General features: G+C 36.5%; 1 protein-coding gene across 9 annotated transcripts in view; it reads right to left on the minus strand.

The window, feature by feature from the left end:
- Positions 1 to 14,600, minus strand: part of epb41a (erythrocyte membrane protein band 4.1a) — a 159,426-nt gene that overhangs the window by 64,699 nt on the left and 80,127 nt on the right. For all 9 annotated transcript variants that reach the window (XM_060847138.1, XM_060847135.1, XM_060847137.1 and 6 more), the window contains exons 6-9: positions 11,460 to 11,535; positions 9,847 to 10,065; positions 5,655 to 5,742; positions 1,120 to 1,272 (exon numbers count right to left, since the gene is read on the minus strand). In XM_060847138.1, the coding sequence (XP_060703121.1) occupies positions 1,120 to 1,272; positions 5,655 to 5,742; positions 9,847 to 10,065; positions 11,460 to 11,535 (536 nt within the window). The remainder of the gene's footprint in view (positions 1 to 1,119; positions 1,273 to 5,654; positions 5,743 to 9,846; positions 10,066 to 11,459; positions 11,536 to 14,600) is intronic.

The following is a 14,600-nucleotide window of genomic DNA, read 5'->3' on the forward strand; positions in this document are numbered from 1 at the left end:
TGCAATGTTCCAAATTGAAGAGCCTATTAATAAATGCAAATACATATTTGAAGGAAAGAATGAATTGTTTCAGTGCTGGTGTTTGGAATTTGGTTGACTGGATCAGAACCTCAACTAGCAATGGCTAGTGTAAAAAGTCACTGAGTAGCAATGACATTCCTTATGTCATTTCTCTCTATTTTTTCTCTCCTCATTAAAATGCTGAAACTTGTTTATATATTTGCATTCAATATCCAACTAAATATTGGGAAGACCAAAGCCTTTGAGCACAAGCCCATGACTGAACCACAGTTTTGAAGCCTTAGTGCCATATTCAACACAATGTCTTCCCAACCACAAGTCTGCACTAAGACCACTTATTTTTAGCTCAAACATTTGTTGATTTTGACTCCTCATTCAGAGCTTTAGTGCCTCAGATCTTATTATGTCAATATACCATGCCAGTCTTTTACATTCTACTTTCTGTAAAACAGAGATCATCCAAACTCTGCTACCCATGTCCTATGTTACACTAAGTATCCAATGTAGTACTTATCAACACTTGCACAGTGAAGTGCAGAACAGTATTTTAACGTGTCTAGAAGTCTGAACTAATAATCTAGACAATGTGAATTCAAAACCCACATGGTTCATGAATTTGGAATCAATTTTATAAAACCTGAAAAAGAAAAATCAATAAAAGTAACCAACAAGCTATTAGATCGTTGTGAAAACTGAAGTGATTCACTCATTCCCTAGAGGAGGAAAACTCTTTCCACACCTGGTATGCAACTCTAGCATCACGCAAAACAATAACAATGCTTAACTTCCCTCTGAATGGCCTAATAAACCCCTTAGTTGAATCAAACTGCTATCAGCAATACAAGTCGAATGCCCACTACCATCACGCAACACAATATGGAATGGGATTAAATGCTAGCATTGACATCAATGACCACTATTAGAGCAGAATTTCTCAGTTAAGATAACTCATCTACTTTGAAGTCACATTTAAGAAGCACTTGGTTAACTATCACTGGATGCATAGTGATTTCTTTAAAAAAAAGAAACATTTGAATTTAGGAAAATGAATCATTTTCTTCCAAAACTAATTCCTGGTAAATATCAGTACATACATACCTCTCCTGGACGAATTTTAATGAAGAAGCTGCTGCGTTTGTATGAGATCTTAAGAACTTTCGGCCAGGCAAAACGATTGATCCTGAGCCTGTCTTTGTATACAAGAAGACCACCTGAACATACCCCAAGCATGATGTCCACTCCTTCTAAGTCCTAAAGACAAGAGAATTAAAAGATTAGTGAAAGCCAAGAGTTACACGTCCGGTCAGAAAGAAAATTCCAATTTAGTCATCTTATTAAATAGCACCAAGGCACAACACTGTAATTGTGCTACTCCAGAAAGTGCAATAAAACAATGTTTTGCTTTTTAGAAAATGTTGTTCCATTACCTGACTAACATATTTGGTAAATCCAATACAACAGATGCAATAACAACATTTTCATTTTTCATTCTCAATTTTACTTCCTGCATTTTTTAATTGCACAGACCCATTTAAGAAACAATTCACTACATAAAAATAGTAATACTTTGGCACTCAAAAGCCAACAAAAATTCCTCTGAAATTATTCAAAAGACCACAGTATTTATTATAATTAAAACAAATGATAACAGATTAGTTATTTAGATCTGTAAGGTATGGTAAAAATTGAAAAACATCACAATATTAGAAAAACGTTGTGTGAAACTTGCAGTGTTTACTTCATTCCACTTCAGGACTTCAGACTATCCAGAGTTGTCATTAGGTACTGTATAAGTAGCAAAAAGGCCAAGGGAAAACATCACTACTTCAGTTACGTTTTAATAGTCTCAAGAATAACCCAGGCACTGTACCAAATGACTCTCAAACTGGTAACTCCATGTTAACAGTTCAACATTCCAGTGTTTGTCTTTAGTAGTTGAACAGAAATTCCACCCAAATATTTGGATGACCAAAGATATGAACTCCATTCTTTAGTCACTGACTACATTCCTGGCAATCTTGGTATTGTATTTAGTCACAAACTGAGCTTCTGATTACATACTGGCTCCATCAAAAGACCTCCAACAACACTGACAGACTCTGCCTGTAAATTTGCTAATTTAAATAATGCCCTGACTGGCCTCCGAGTTCATCCAAAACTTATGTTGTCCTTATTTTAATTTTCATCACTCCCAATCACCTAACATCCATGGCTATTTGGCTTACGTTGGCTTCCAGTCTGGAAAATGCTCAATTTTGTCAATCTCATCCTTGGTTTCTAATCCCTCGTGACGTTGTCCCTCTTAACAACCCTCTAAGTTTACTCCTTCAATTCTGGCCTCTTTTGCATTCAAATTTTGATTCCTCCATCACTGATGGCCATGTCTTCAGTTGCCTGTGCCCCAAGCTCCCTAATTCCCTCTCCTCAGCCACACTTCTCCATCTCTCTTTCTTACCTCCTTTAAGACACAAATGCTCCACTCTTCTTATCAGGCTTCTAGTCACCTTTCCTAACCTCATTTTTCACAGTTTGATACCATAATTTGTTTTATAATTACTGTTTTAGAATTAATCTTGGCATGTTACTTTATTGTAAGGGTGATTTTTAAATATATAACTTGTTGATCAGACAAACATATCAGAGCACTGATGGGTGGGACAGGTAAGAAGGCAGTGTTGAAAAGGACAATGAAACCAGAGAACTATAATACTGGGAGTAGAATATACCTAGTAAACCATTTTTAAAATTACTGGAGAAAAAATTGATTTACAAATTTGAAGAGTAACAAGTCCCCAAATAATCAGGAACATAAATGGAAATTTCAGTTGTGAAACTCAACTCTGTCCATGAACATATAGCCAATTAGCATCCATTGCACAAATGTTCCAGAAGACAAAGTAGTTCTCCAACTGACCTTTGCCACATTTATCTTGCTCTGACTAGAATGGCTTCACATCCTGTTAATTATACTATGCAACAAAAAAAAACTGCATGTTACTTATTTCTAGTATGGAAAAACAGTGCATTCATAAATGTCACTGGGATTGAATGGATAAAAGCTTCTTACATGGTAAAGGGATTGTGAATCATCTGAGTTACTAAACACAATACCAACATACAAAGCGTACAACATTTTTAGATCCTAATCAAACTGAATAAATACAAAAATGTCCACTGATTTTTTTTTCTGAATTATACAGTTGCTTCCCTCTCGAAGTAAATCAGAACTAAAATGCAGATTGTGTAGTACTACCAAGAAAAACAAGAAGATTCAAATGTAAAACTTGTAGCACTAATTTCACTCTTGAAACTCTGCTTCTTATTGGACAGTTACCAGGTTATTCTGTTAACTTTTTTTTAAAAAGGTCCTATTCGAACAAATTAAAAAATAACAAGGAGGTGGAAGTAGCTTTTGCATCAAGTGACCATTCATCTAGTTAACAAATACAGGAGAAATCAATTAGAAACCGTTTATTTAAAGCACAGTTTCTTATTCCTCACCCCTCCCAGTGGTGATCAGATTTGGATTTGTTTACATCAAGCATGATATCATAAATTAAAAGCACACTAAATAGGTGGGCAACAGAGCAATATGGAAATAAGTATTTGCAACTGGACAGAAAAATGCAGACATAAATACCCAGGTAAAGTTAGAACAAGGAGCTTCTTCATAAATGGAGTTTAGTTATTTAGTTCTCATCTTATGCAGATGTACAGGCAATGATGTATCTGCATAATTTAAAGATGGTCAAGCATTACAATCTGCTGCATCATAAAGGACAGAAAATAGAAGGCTTTCTAAACAGTTATTATTTAAAAGTTTAAATTTTGGTCATTTATAATAAGCCTCTGCTTATCGTCTCACTACTTATGCAGTCATCTCCCTTTCTTATTGTTCTTGTTAGTGACTACAGCTCTGCACAACGCTTTTTCTGGAAAACATGAATACTTTATTCACACCCACCTAAAAAGTGTTGCACTTTTGATTATGCAAATAGGATTACTATATTAAGAGTGACAGAAAATGCATTTTCGATAAACAGACATCTTGCATTGCCACCAAAACATTAGTAATTACAGATTTACAGAAAAATAAACTACTACTACATTTAAAAAGTAAATTTAGAAAGCATCGTTAAAAATATTCCAAGGTATTCCAAAAACTGAAGTAAAGCATTGGAGAAAAAGATGAGATAGTGAAACAGAAAGTTTGATTGAAAAGTCAGGTTATGAAATTTTTAAAGGAAATTAAGATGTAGAAGGATTTAAGGAGGGTGTTCTTAGAGTAGGGCAAGTGTGGCAAAATATTCTGCAACCAATAGTGAGGTAAAAGGAGTAGCAGATGTATAAGAGGTTAGTGTGTTAGAGACACAAAGCTCACTCATACGAAAAACATTCAAGCACTCCTTCTCTGCATTCACAACCTCAAGTAAGTGGATCACCGTTTCAAAAAAAAAGAAACTGGCTAGAAGTCATATATAGAAAGGAAGAATTATCTGTTGGATTTAAAATACATAATTAATGCCACTTCGACCTCTTGACAGATATGGCTCCACTTCAAGTAAGCTCCTTAAACAAAATCCAATATCCTCTAAAACGAAACACACTCACGAGCAAAAGGCTCATGTCATCTTATTATGCATTTTTAAACACTTACAGGAATAATGTTTAGAGGTGAAATTTAAATTTTAATAGACTTAAGACACAACAACCAAAACCCAGAAGTGTGGAAGGGTGCCTGTCTTTACCTCCTGAAACAGAATTTAAATACATTGCTGCTGATGATCAATGAGAAAGGAGCAGCTCTTGAACAATGGCCCTAAATCAAATAGCGAAATATGTAATTTTGTCTTTAGTTACATTAGCAAGTGTCAAATTTATCCATTTTTTCCTAAGAACATATAATACAATTTACAGACTGAAAAGACTCAGTCGAGTTTGACATTTATAAATCCCAACTGAATATTCACTTAGTCTCAAACATTAAGAAAAGTTATGATTGCATGTAAAAATAGTTTGTTTATTCAATTAACCATTGCAATTCTTAAACTAAACATGTGCAACTGGAAGATAGATTTCTGTGTCTCGATATGTTTATAAAATGAGTGAAATCCATCAACATTTAATTACGCGTTTCTGCTGCCAATTCTATTTTAACATAAAATTAGTTAAAGTCTGAAGATGAAAGAAACACAAATTGTTGAGAACTAATCCATTCAAATAATAACTCATAACAAAGCTGATTTATAATATTTATGCTACGAGTACAGACTTTTATATGTAACAGGTAGAAAGTCAGAGATAGATGTTGAAACTGGCTGACCAAAATCATGTAAAAAGGAGAAAGTGAGGTCTGCAGATGCTGGAGATCAGAGCTGAAAATGTGTTGCTGGAAAAGCGCAGCAGGTCAGGCAGCATCCAAGGAACAGGAAATTTGACGTTTCGGGCATAAGCCTGATGAAGGGCTTATGCCCGAAACGTCGAATTTCCTGTTCCTTGAATGCTGCCTGACCTGCTGCGCTTTTCCAGCAACACAAAATCATATAAAAAGCCAAGTATGTTTTATAAAAATAGGAGAGTGATTTTGTTTAACAGTAGGTTGAAACATTGCAAAAAAGAAACAGACTTTGTACCTTAGCGGGATGAAAGTCCACACCATACATTGAAAGTTTCTTTGCATTCTCCAAGAATTGCAAATCAGCTTGTGCTGGAGTCATAGCTCTAGGATAAAATAATGTCAAAAGCCAAAAATAAGACACATTAGTAGTCAAAGCTTTCAATATCAACTAAAACTGCAATCTGCAAGCAACTTCTGAAAATATCAAACTCTGATTTAACACACACTGTTCTCAAATTTATTTGTACTTGAAAAGGAAGCTCTGGCAATACTAGACAGTAATGTGTTAGAAGCTTTTGAATTCAAAGAATTGACTGCGATGGTTATTCTTGGCAGCCTTATGCAAATATTATGAAACGCACTACTAATAAGTAAGTAAGCATAGGTATCATAAAATCATCTATGTATGATCATTTCTCCTGATGATTTGGTTCAGGTAACAAATAACTGTACCATAAAACAGGAAGATACCCAATATCACCTACAGTCTGTGTTAAACTGGCTGATATCAAAATGATGTGAGGCATGTTTAAATTGATCTTTGTACATCTGGTTTAGGAAAGACAATACTGACCACAGTTCTGTCTAGGAAATGCATACTCAGGAATGCCAACAGTCTAGATTCAAATGCTCAGAATGGTTAATCTGGCAGAGTACCAGAAGGTGACCAACACCCATAAAATGCATACAGCATATTGCAAGAACATTCAAGCAGATAAAGACAACGAATTGCTAAAAAGACAATGAGTGTGGGGAGAAAGACTGTCTGAAGTCAAGGCATTTTAATGCTTCCATTTTTCTCTTGATAACACTGGTCGAAAATACATTTCCGATTACTGTATTCAGCTATACGTAAATGTGACAAATAACTTGTAGCAGTGAATTAAGGACACAAAAACAGTGAGATGTGCATGAAGTCACGTCATTAGTAGAGTTATGAATTTGCATAACTTCTTTTGAGAAAAGTAGCTTTCTCAAATCTGACAGTAAATGAATTCATGACTGCTTAAGAACAAATAAAAATTTATACTCTTCAGCTATGAAAATGTCTACAAAGAACTAAAAACATTAAATAAATCTAATAAGCTACATACACAGAAATATTTAATAAACACACAATCGACAAAGGAAGGAGTTAGCTCTCGGTGTAAAATTTGGTCATTTAACATGGACGTAAAGTCAAAGCGGTTGTGAACCAGACGCACGATGCAAAAAAAAACTTGCTCTTAGTTCTAGTTATAAATATTGCCAACCATGGGAAGAGAAAGAGAAAACAGAATGTAGTCCAAAACACACGTACAAACAATACCTGGAGAGGCCATCTGAAAAAATAGCTTCAATTCTATGATTAGTCAACTGGGTTGGCAAATTAGTGAATTTTGGAAAACAGAAAATTGATTCATAGTTGAAAAATAATCGTCACTTATACAGATTTCTGGGTAATCCAAGATGGAGGACAGGAACAATTTCTGGCTGTAACAGCTACTCCTTTTTGGAAGTATTTTAGGTGCTGGAGGTGATTTCCTCGAATTCCAGGAGCAGCAATTACTGTTTCATTTGCTGTTGCATTGTTTTGGAACTTTGGGAAAAAAAAAAGTCAAAACAACAGCAGTTTTAAAAGGAAGAACAACAGTGAGGACAGTGCAGGAGAGAGAGACAGAGATAGACAGACAGACTGCACAGTTACTGCCTTTGCTGTTTGAATTCATATATCGCCGGACATCGGAGTGTGTCTGGGAAAATCACAACCGATCTTGAAGGAACCTGTTTGGGCGAGGTTCACAGCACAGAATCTTTGTTTAATCTTTGTTTTAAGTGTGTCCAACAGAAAGGCTGCATAGTGAGTAGAGGGGGTTCTTTCTTGATTATGTGTTTTTGGAGATATGTCTCTTGATTAAACTTAAAATATAAGCCATAACTATTAATTTAACCTGGGACAATGTTTTGTAGAGGAATAAGACTGTGTATTTTCTGGGTCTGTAGATTGTGAAGGAGCAAAAATGGCCTTTAGTAGAGTGATGTGTACTTCTTGTCAGACGTAGGAGGTTAAAGAGTGTTTAACGGTTACTGCATTGAGAACAGAAGTGAGTCAGTCAGGGCAGGCAGGACTGACAAACTAAACTGCATTTATTTCAATGCAAGGGGTCGAACAGAGAACGCAGATGAACTCAGGGCATGATTAGGAACATGGGACTAGGATATCTAAGGAATTATGGAAACATGTCTCAGGGATGGGCAGGACTGGCAGCTTAATGTTCCAGGATACAAATGCTACAGGAAGGATAGAAAGGGAGGCAAGAGAGGAGGAGGAGTGGCATTTTTGATAAGGGACAACATTACAGCTGTCCTGAGGGAGGATATTCCCGGAAATACATCCGGGGAAGTTACTTGGGTGGAACTGAGAAATAAGAAAGGGATGATCACCTTATTGGGATTGTATTATAGACTCCTCTAATAGTCAGAGGGAAATTGAGAAACAAACTTGTAAGGAGATCTTAGCTATCTGTAAGAATAATAGGGTGGTTATGGTAGGGGATTTTAACTTTCCACACATAGACTGGGACTGCCATAGTGTTAAAGGTTTAGATGGAGAGAAAATTGTTAAGTGCGTACAAGACAATTTTCTGATTCAGTATGTGGATGTACGTATTAGAGAAAGTGCAAACCTTGACCTACTCTTGGGAAATAAGGCAGGGCAGGTGATTGACGTGTCATTGGGGGAGCACTTTGGGGCCAGTGACCATAATTCTATTTGTTTTAAAATAGTGATGGAAAAGGATAGACCAGATCTAAAAGTTGAAGTTCTAAATTGGAGAAAGGCCAATTTTGACGGTATTAGGCAAGAACGTTCAAAAGCTGATTGGGGCAAATGTTCGCAGGTAAAAGGGACGGCTGGAAAATGGGAAGCCTTCAGAAATGAGATAACGAGAATCCAGAGAAAGTATATTCCTGTCAGGGTGAAAGGAAAGGCTGGTAGGTATAGGGAATGCTGGACGACTAAAGAAATTGAGGGTTTGGTTAAGAAAACGAAGGAAGCATATGTAAGGTAGAGACAGGATAGATTGAGTGAATCCTTAGAAGAGTATAAAGGAAGTAGGAGTATACTTAAGAAGCAAACCAGGAGGGCAAAAAGGGGATATGAGATAGCTTTGGCAAATTGAATTAAGGAGAATCCAAAGGGTTTTTACAAATACATTAAGGACAAAAGGGTAACTAGGGACAGAATAGGGCCCCTCAAAGATCAGCAAGGTGGCCTTTGTGTGGAGCCACAAAAAAATGGGGAGATACTAAACGAGTATTTTGCATCAGTATTTACTGTGGAAAAGCATATGGAAGATATAGACTGAAGGGTCTGTTTCCATGCTGTACATCTCTATGAAGAGGAGAGAAAATTAACTTGATTCACATAATAAAAGCTTAACATCATTTACAAAATTTTAACATCAATGGTAGTATACTTGTCCTCACAATCATCTGACACAGATGAAGGTGTCACTTCCATGACCTGTGCCCATAATCTAGATTAACAATACAGCACATAGGAAGTTTTTGACTGTAGTGGTACCATCTTTTAGATGAGGTGACAAACCAAATTACCATTTACCATTTCAGGCGAACATACTCATTTAATGTGTAACATCTATTATGTAAGAGCAGAGGAGTGCCCCTGGAACCCTTGCCAATATTTCTCCCACAGCCACCAGTATGAGAAAAGTCATCCTACTAGCATTTATTCTGTTGTTCATGGAACCTTGCACACAATTGGCTGCTACATTTTCTGTATTACAATAACAGTTACTTTGTTCAAGTATTTCAATTCCTATGAAGCGTTTTGGGACATCCTGAGGACTTGAAAGACATTATGTAAATTAAAACTCTTTTACGTAATATGTAAATCAGAGAGTGTTCACATGATTACCTTCAAGTTCTTATCAATATTCTAGTACGATATAAAAACATGAAAACCACTAATAGTAAATTCCGATCATACACTAAGATTACATAGACATTATTAATTGTCAAATGGGAGATGACACATTGGTAAAATAATTATAATCCTACTTTATGGAACAGTTTAATTTCTCCAACATCGGACAGAGGAGATTATTTTTCCATAATACCTGGAATTGTTGATACCTGAGCGTTCTGACATGCAAGTGATACAATACTGGAGTAAACAGCACTTTTTCCCAAGAAAGAATACATACCTATGTGTTTTATGAAGTTCCATTATTTTCTCTTCCAATTCCTTTGTTTGATTTGGGGCCAACCTAAATTCACTAACGTAATTTGTTCCATGTAACTCTGGATCATATTCACCCAGCTCTGATTGAACAGTGTATGATCCCAATAGGGCAAGAGTAACAAATGAACATGGCAGACATCCAGTAACTATATCCTGACGCAACTGAAGACACAGGTAGTATCTGGAATGAACACAACATAAACACTTAAGCAACAATGAAAGTTTGAAAACTAAAACTTTAAACACAATGTCTAACAAGCATGCTCTGCATGACCAATACTTAAATTTGAATTTAAATATTTCATTAATTAAGGGGAGGCAACAACTTAGTGATATTATCACTGGACTGTCAACCCAGAGACCAGGTCATGTTTTGGGGGCCTGGGTTCGAATCCTACAATGGTAGATGGTGGAATTTCAACTCAATGAAAGTTTGGAATGAAGAGTCTAACAATGATCATGAATTTGTTGTCAATTGTCAGAAAAGTTCTTCTGGTTCACTAATGCCCTTAGAGAAGGAAACTGCCGTCCTTACCTGGTCTAGCCTACAAGTGACACCGGACCCAAAGCAATGTGGTTAACTCTTAATAGGATTAAATGCTGACCCAGCTAGTGATGCCCTCATCCCATGAATAAATAAGAAAAATCATAATTGGCGAGATAGTATTCAAATGCTTTCTATGTGCAGAGTAAAACCAGTAATGATCATGGAATTATACAGCACAAAACAGAGCCATTTAGCTCATCAAAATCTGCTTTGGGTATTTCAAAGAACCATGAAATGTAAATACAAATTTCAAAGAAATACAGATGGTCCCTCTCCTTCCTCATTTCCCTACAAATCTTTTCTCATTCAAGTAATTATCCAATTCCTCTTTAAGGGCTACTCTACTTCCAACACTTTGAAACAGAGCTAATTAAATCTTAACTGCCCTTATTGTAAATTTTTCTCCCATTTTATTTGTTAATCACTTTAAATAAGGTGCTCCCTTGTTATAGGTACCTCAGCCATTGGAAACAGTTTGTGGTGCTTGATATAAACCCTTTATGTTTACGTCACTTTCAAATCTCCTCTTTAATTGTCCTACCTAAAATAGAGGTTTGTCCAATCTATTCCACATAACTCAAGTTCCTCATCTCGGGCACCATTCAGGTAAACCTCTTCCGAACTCTCTCCAAAACTTGCATGGCCTTCCTGCAGTGTGGTGCCTAGAATTGGGTATATTTGATTGAATTGATGCTTTACATGGCTTGAGTTTACCTTCTATGCCTTTCTACTGTACCTCTACTCAATGTCTAGGATCTCAAGCTTTCAGAGTGATTAGAATCTGGAACACTGACTCCAAATTTGAAATGACATTAAAATAAAACCACAGCAAAACCATTTTGGGCTTGCTTCACCAATTAGCTCTGTGGCCCAGAATTTTAAAAAAATCAAGACCCACTAAAAGAGAGTAATTCCCTGCATCTCATCCTAAAATTTAAAGTAATACCAACTTGAGAAAACATACTAGAGGCTGCATATACTAAAGGTTTATTTCCCACTAATAACACGAGTTTTAATAGACTTTTTACCTCGTAATATCTTCGGTCAACTGCGCAGGATCAGGTGGATAAAACTTCACATTGAATGTAAAATCCCAAGGTCCACCTGGAATACAAAGATGTGTTATTATACATTCCATGTGTTGTAGGATAGAATTTAAAATTTTATTTTAAAAAAAACATGGTAATCAAAAACATTTTATTTTATAAACCTGGCCAGCAGAAAGAACTTCTAGTCCAGGGAAAGAAGAGAAGTACCAAAAACGATCATGATTGCTCCAGTGATCTTTGATTTGATTTATTATTGTCACATGCACTGGGACTCAATGAAAAGTATTGTTTCGCATGTTATCCAGGCAAATCATAACTTATATATGTACATCAGGATAACATAACAGAATGCAGCATATAGAGTTACAGTTCCATAGAAGTTGCAGAGAAAGATCGACTTTAATATACGAGCTGTCCATTCAAAAGGTAAAACTGGGGAAGAAGCTATTCTTAAATCTGTTGGTACCTGTTTTTAAATATTTATATCTTCCGCCCTTTGGAAGAGGGAGGGATTTGTTTGTGTGGTTAAGGGAAAATAAAATTAGGTTTTAGCTGCTAAATAGCTGAACACACTGTTGAAGTTAAGACATCCAACAGCTACTTGAATGAGGTACAGAAAGCAAGACAATGAATAAAACTACATTCCAACAAGGAGTTAACACCTTCTTAAAAGGAGAAAAATAACAAACTTGCATTTAGCTGCCTCTTTCATGTCATCAGATGCCCCAACACTTAGAGACATAGAATCAGAAATGTATAGCACAGGAACAGACCCTTTGTCCAACCCATCCATGGTCGACCAGATATCCTAAATTAGTCTAGTCTCATTTGTCAGCACTTGGCTCATATCCATCTAATCCCTTCCTATTCATGTACCCATTCAAATGACTTTTAAATGCTGTAATTGTACCAGCCTCTAATACTTCCTCTGGCAGCTCATTCCATACATGCACCACCCTCTGCATGAAAAAGTCGCACCTTAGGTCGCTTTTAAATTTTTCCCCTCTCACCCTAAACTTATATGCCCTCTAGTTCGGGACTCCCCCATCCCAGGGAAAAGACCTTGTCTATTTACTCAATCCATGCCCCTCATGATTTTATAAACCTCTAGAAGGTCACCCCTCAGCCTCCAATGCTCCACAGAAAACATCCCCAGCCTATTTAGCCTTTCCCTATAGCTCAAATCCTCTAACTCTGGCAACATCCTTGTAATTTTTTTCTGAACCCTTTAAAGTTTCACAACATCTTTCCGATAGGAGGGACACCAGAATTGCACACAATGTTCCAAAAGAGCCCTAACCATGTCCTGTACTGCTGGAACATGACCTCCCAACATCTATACTCAATGCTCTCACCAGTAAAGGAAAGCATACCAAATGCCTTATTCACTATCCATCTAACTGCAACTCCACTTCCAAAGAACTATGAATCTGCACTCCAAGGTCTCTTTGTTCAGCAACTCTCCCCAGGACCTTACCATTAAGTGTATAAGTCCTGCCCTGATTTGCTTTTCCAAGATGCAGCACCTCACATTCATCTAAATTAAACTCCATCTGTCAGTCCTCAGCTCATTGGCCCACCTAATCAAGATCCCATTGTACTCTGAGGTAACCTTCTTCACTGTCCACTACACCTCTAGTTTTGGTGACAACTGCAAACTTATTAATTGCTCCTGCTATGTTCACATCCAAAACATTTATATACATGATGAAAAGCAGTGGACCCAGCATCGATCCTTGTGACACACCAAATAATCACAGGTCTCCAGTCCTTACAGCCAACTGCTTCTGAAATACAATTATGTAGGATGCTACAACCCATATTGAGAAATTAATGGCTTTAGTAGCGTTGGATAAATATTACTAGTGCACCAAGGCAATGTTCCTGTTATTCTTCAAGTGAGATCATGAACTATCATGGGACCTTTTCCATTTAACAAACGGGTGGACCACAGATTTTAGGGCCTTTTTAAAAGTATTCCATCTCTGGAAAATTGCATCACCCACTTAATACTGCATGGATAAGAAGCAATGCTATTTAATGCTCAAGTGGTTTGAACCAAAAATAAGAAAAATAAAATTTGACAATTATTTTCACTTGTACTGTTCATTGTCTATGAAAGGAACAATGTAAATTCAAATTGTTGTCTCATAAATGGAAGGAAAGTTTTAAGTGAACTTCTTCGGCCAAAGTTACCTTATCCAATTCCTATTCTAGAGTGTGATCATGTTATTTCACTTAGAACTCCAATGCAGTAGCTCATGCATTTTGCCAACCTTCAATGAACCATTACAATGCAGGAAATGAGGCATACACACACATCTATAAAATCACCTGTTTTCAATACAGAAAATCTTTAATTTTCCAGATTCTCTCTTCACACAGCCCTCTGATCTCACCAACATCTTCCATACGTTAACATCCACAATATCAACATTTCTGTTAGGTCTCAGTCAATGCTCGCCGCTGTACCTTATGTTTACTGTGCAAGGCTGGTTTGTTGCCCCACTGTACAGTACATTGAACATCTATGCACAGCTGTGCAGATCTTAAAAAGGGCAGGCTGATCATATGCAACTCATTTGCTCCCTGTGTAGAACATTCCTGAATATTACTGATGGAGCACAGTTTGGTAGAAACATTGGTTTTTGTAATTGAAGGACTGCTCTCAGCAGTGCTGTTTTTTCCAATTTATGTATTTTTTCTGATATTAGCTGCACGCTAGTTTTGATAAATGCTATTTTGCAATGTTTAGATTAATCACCCCCAATCTAAAACTCTTAATAGTTTGTTTCTCCCTTGGGTGCCTTCTTCTCCTTTATTCACCACAAAAATGATTTAAAGTAAATTGTCACAATCAAACAACCTACTACATCTGTAATGAAGAAAATACTTAAAGCATTGCATGTGGAATGTTTCTTATATTTTCTTTAGAATGCACTACAGGCAAAAACTAAAATCTCCATAAACCTGGTAAAACTGATGCCATCAATCATAAGGCATTGTTTGAAGGGTAGTTCTTTACCTCCACACAGGCAGGATGCTTTGGAGTTGCCACCTCAGACATTTCCCTTCAAATGTACATGAAAACTTTAAAATTTTTCTTTGCTACTTGTCAAC

This window comes from Hemiscyllium ocellatum, chromosome 30, assembly GCF_020745735.1.
Source record: "Hemiscyllium ocellatum isolate sHemOce1 chromosome 30, sHemOce1.pat.X.cur, whole genome shotgun sequence".
NCBI lineage: Eukaryota > Metazoa > Chordata > Chondrichthyes > Orectolobiformes > Hemiscylliidae > Hemiscyllium > Hemiscyllium ocellatum.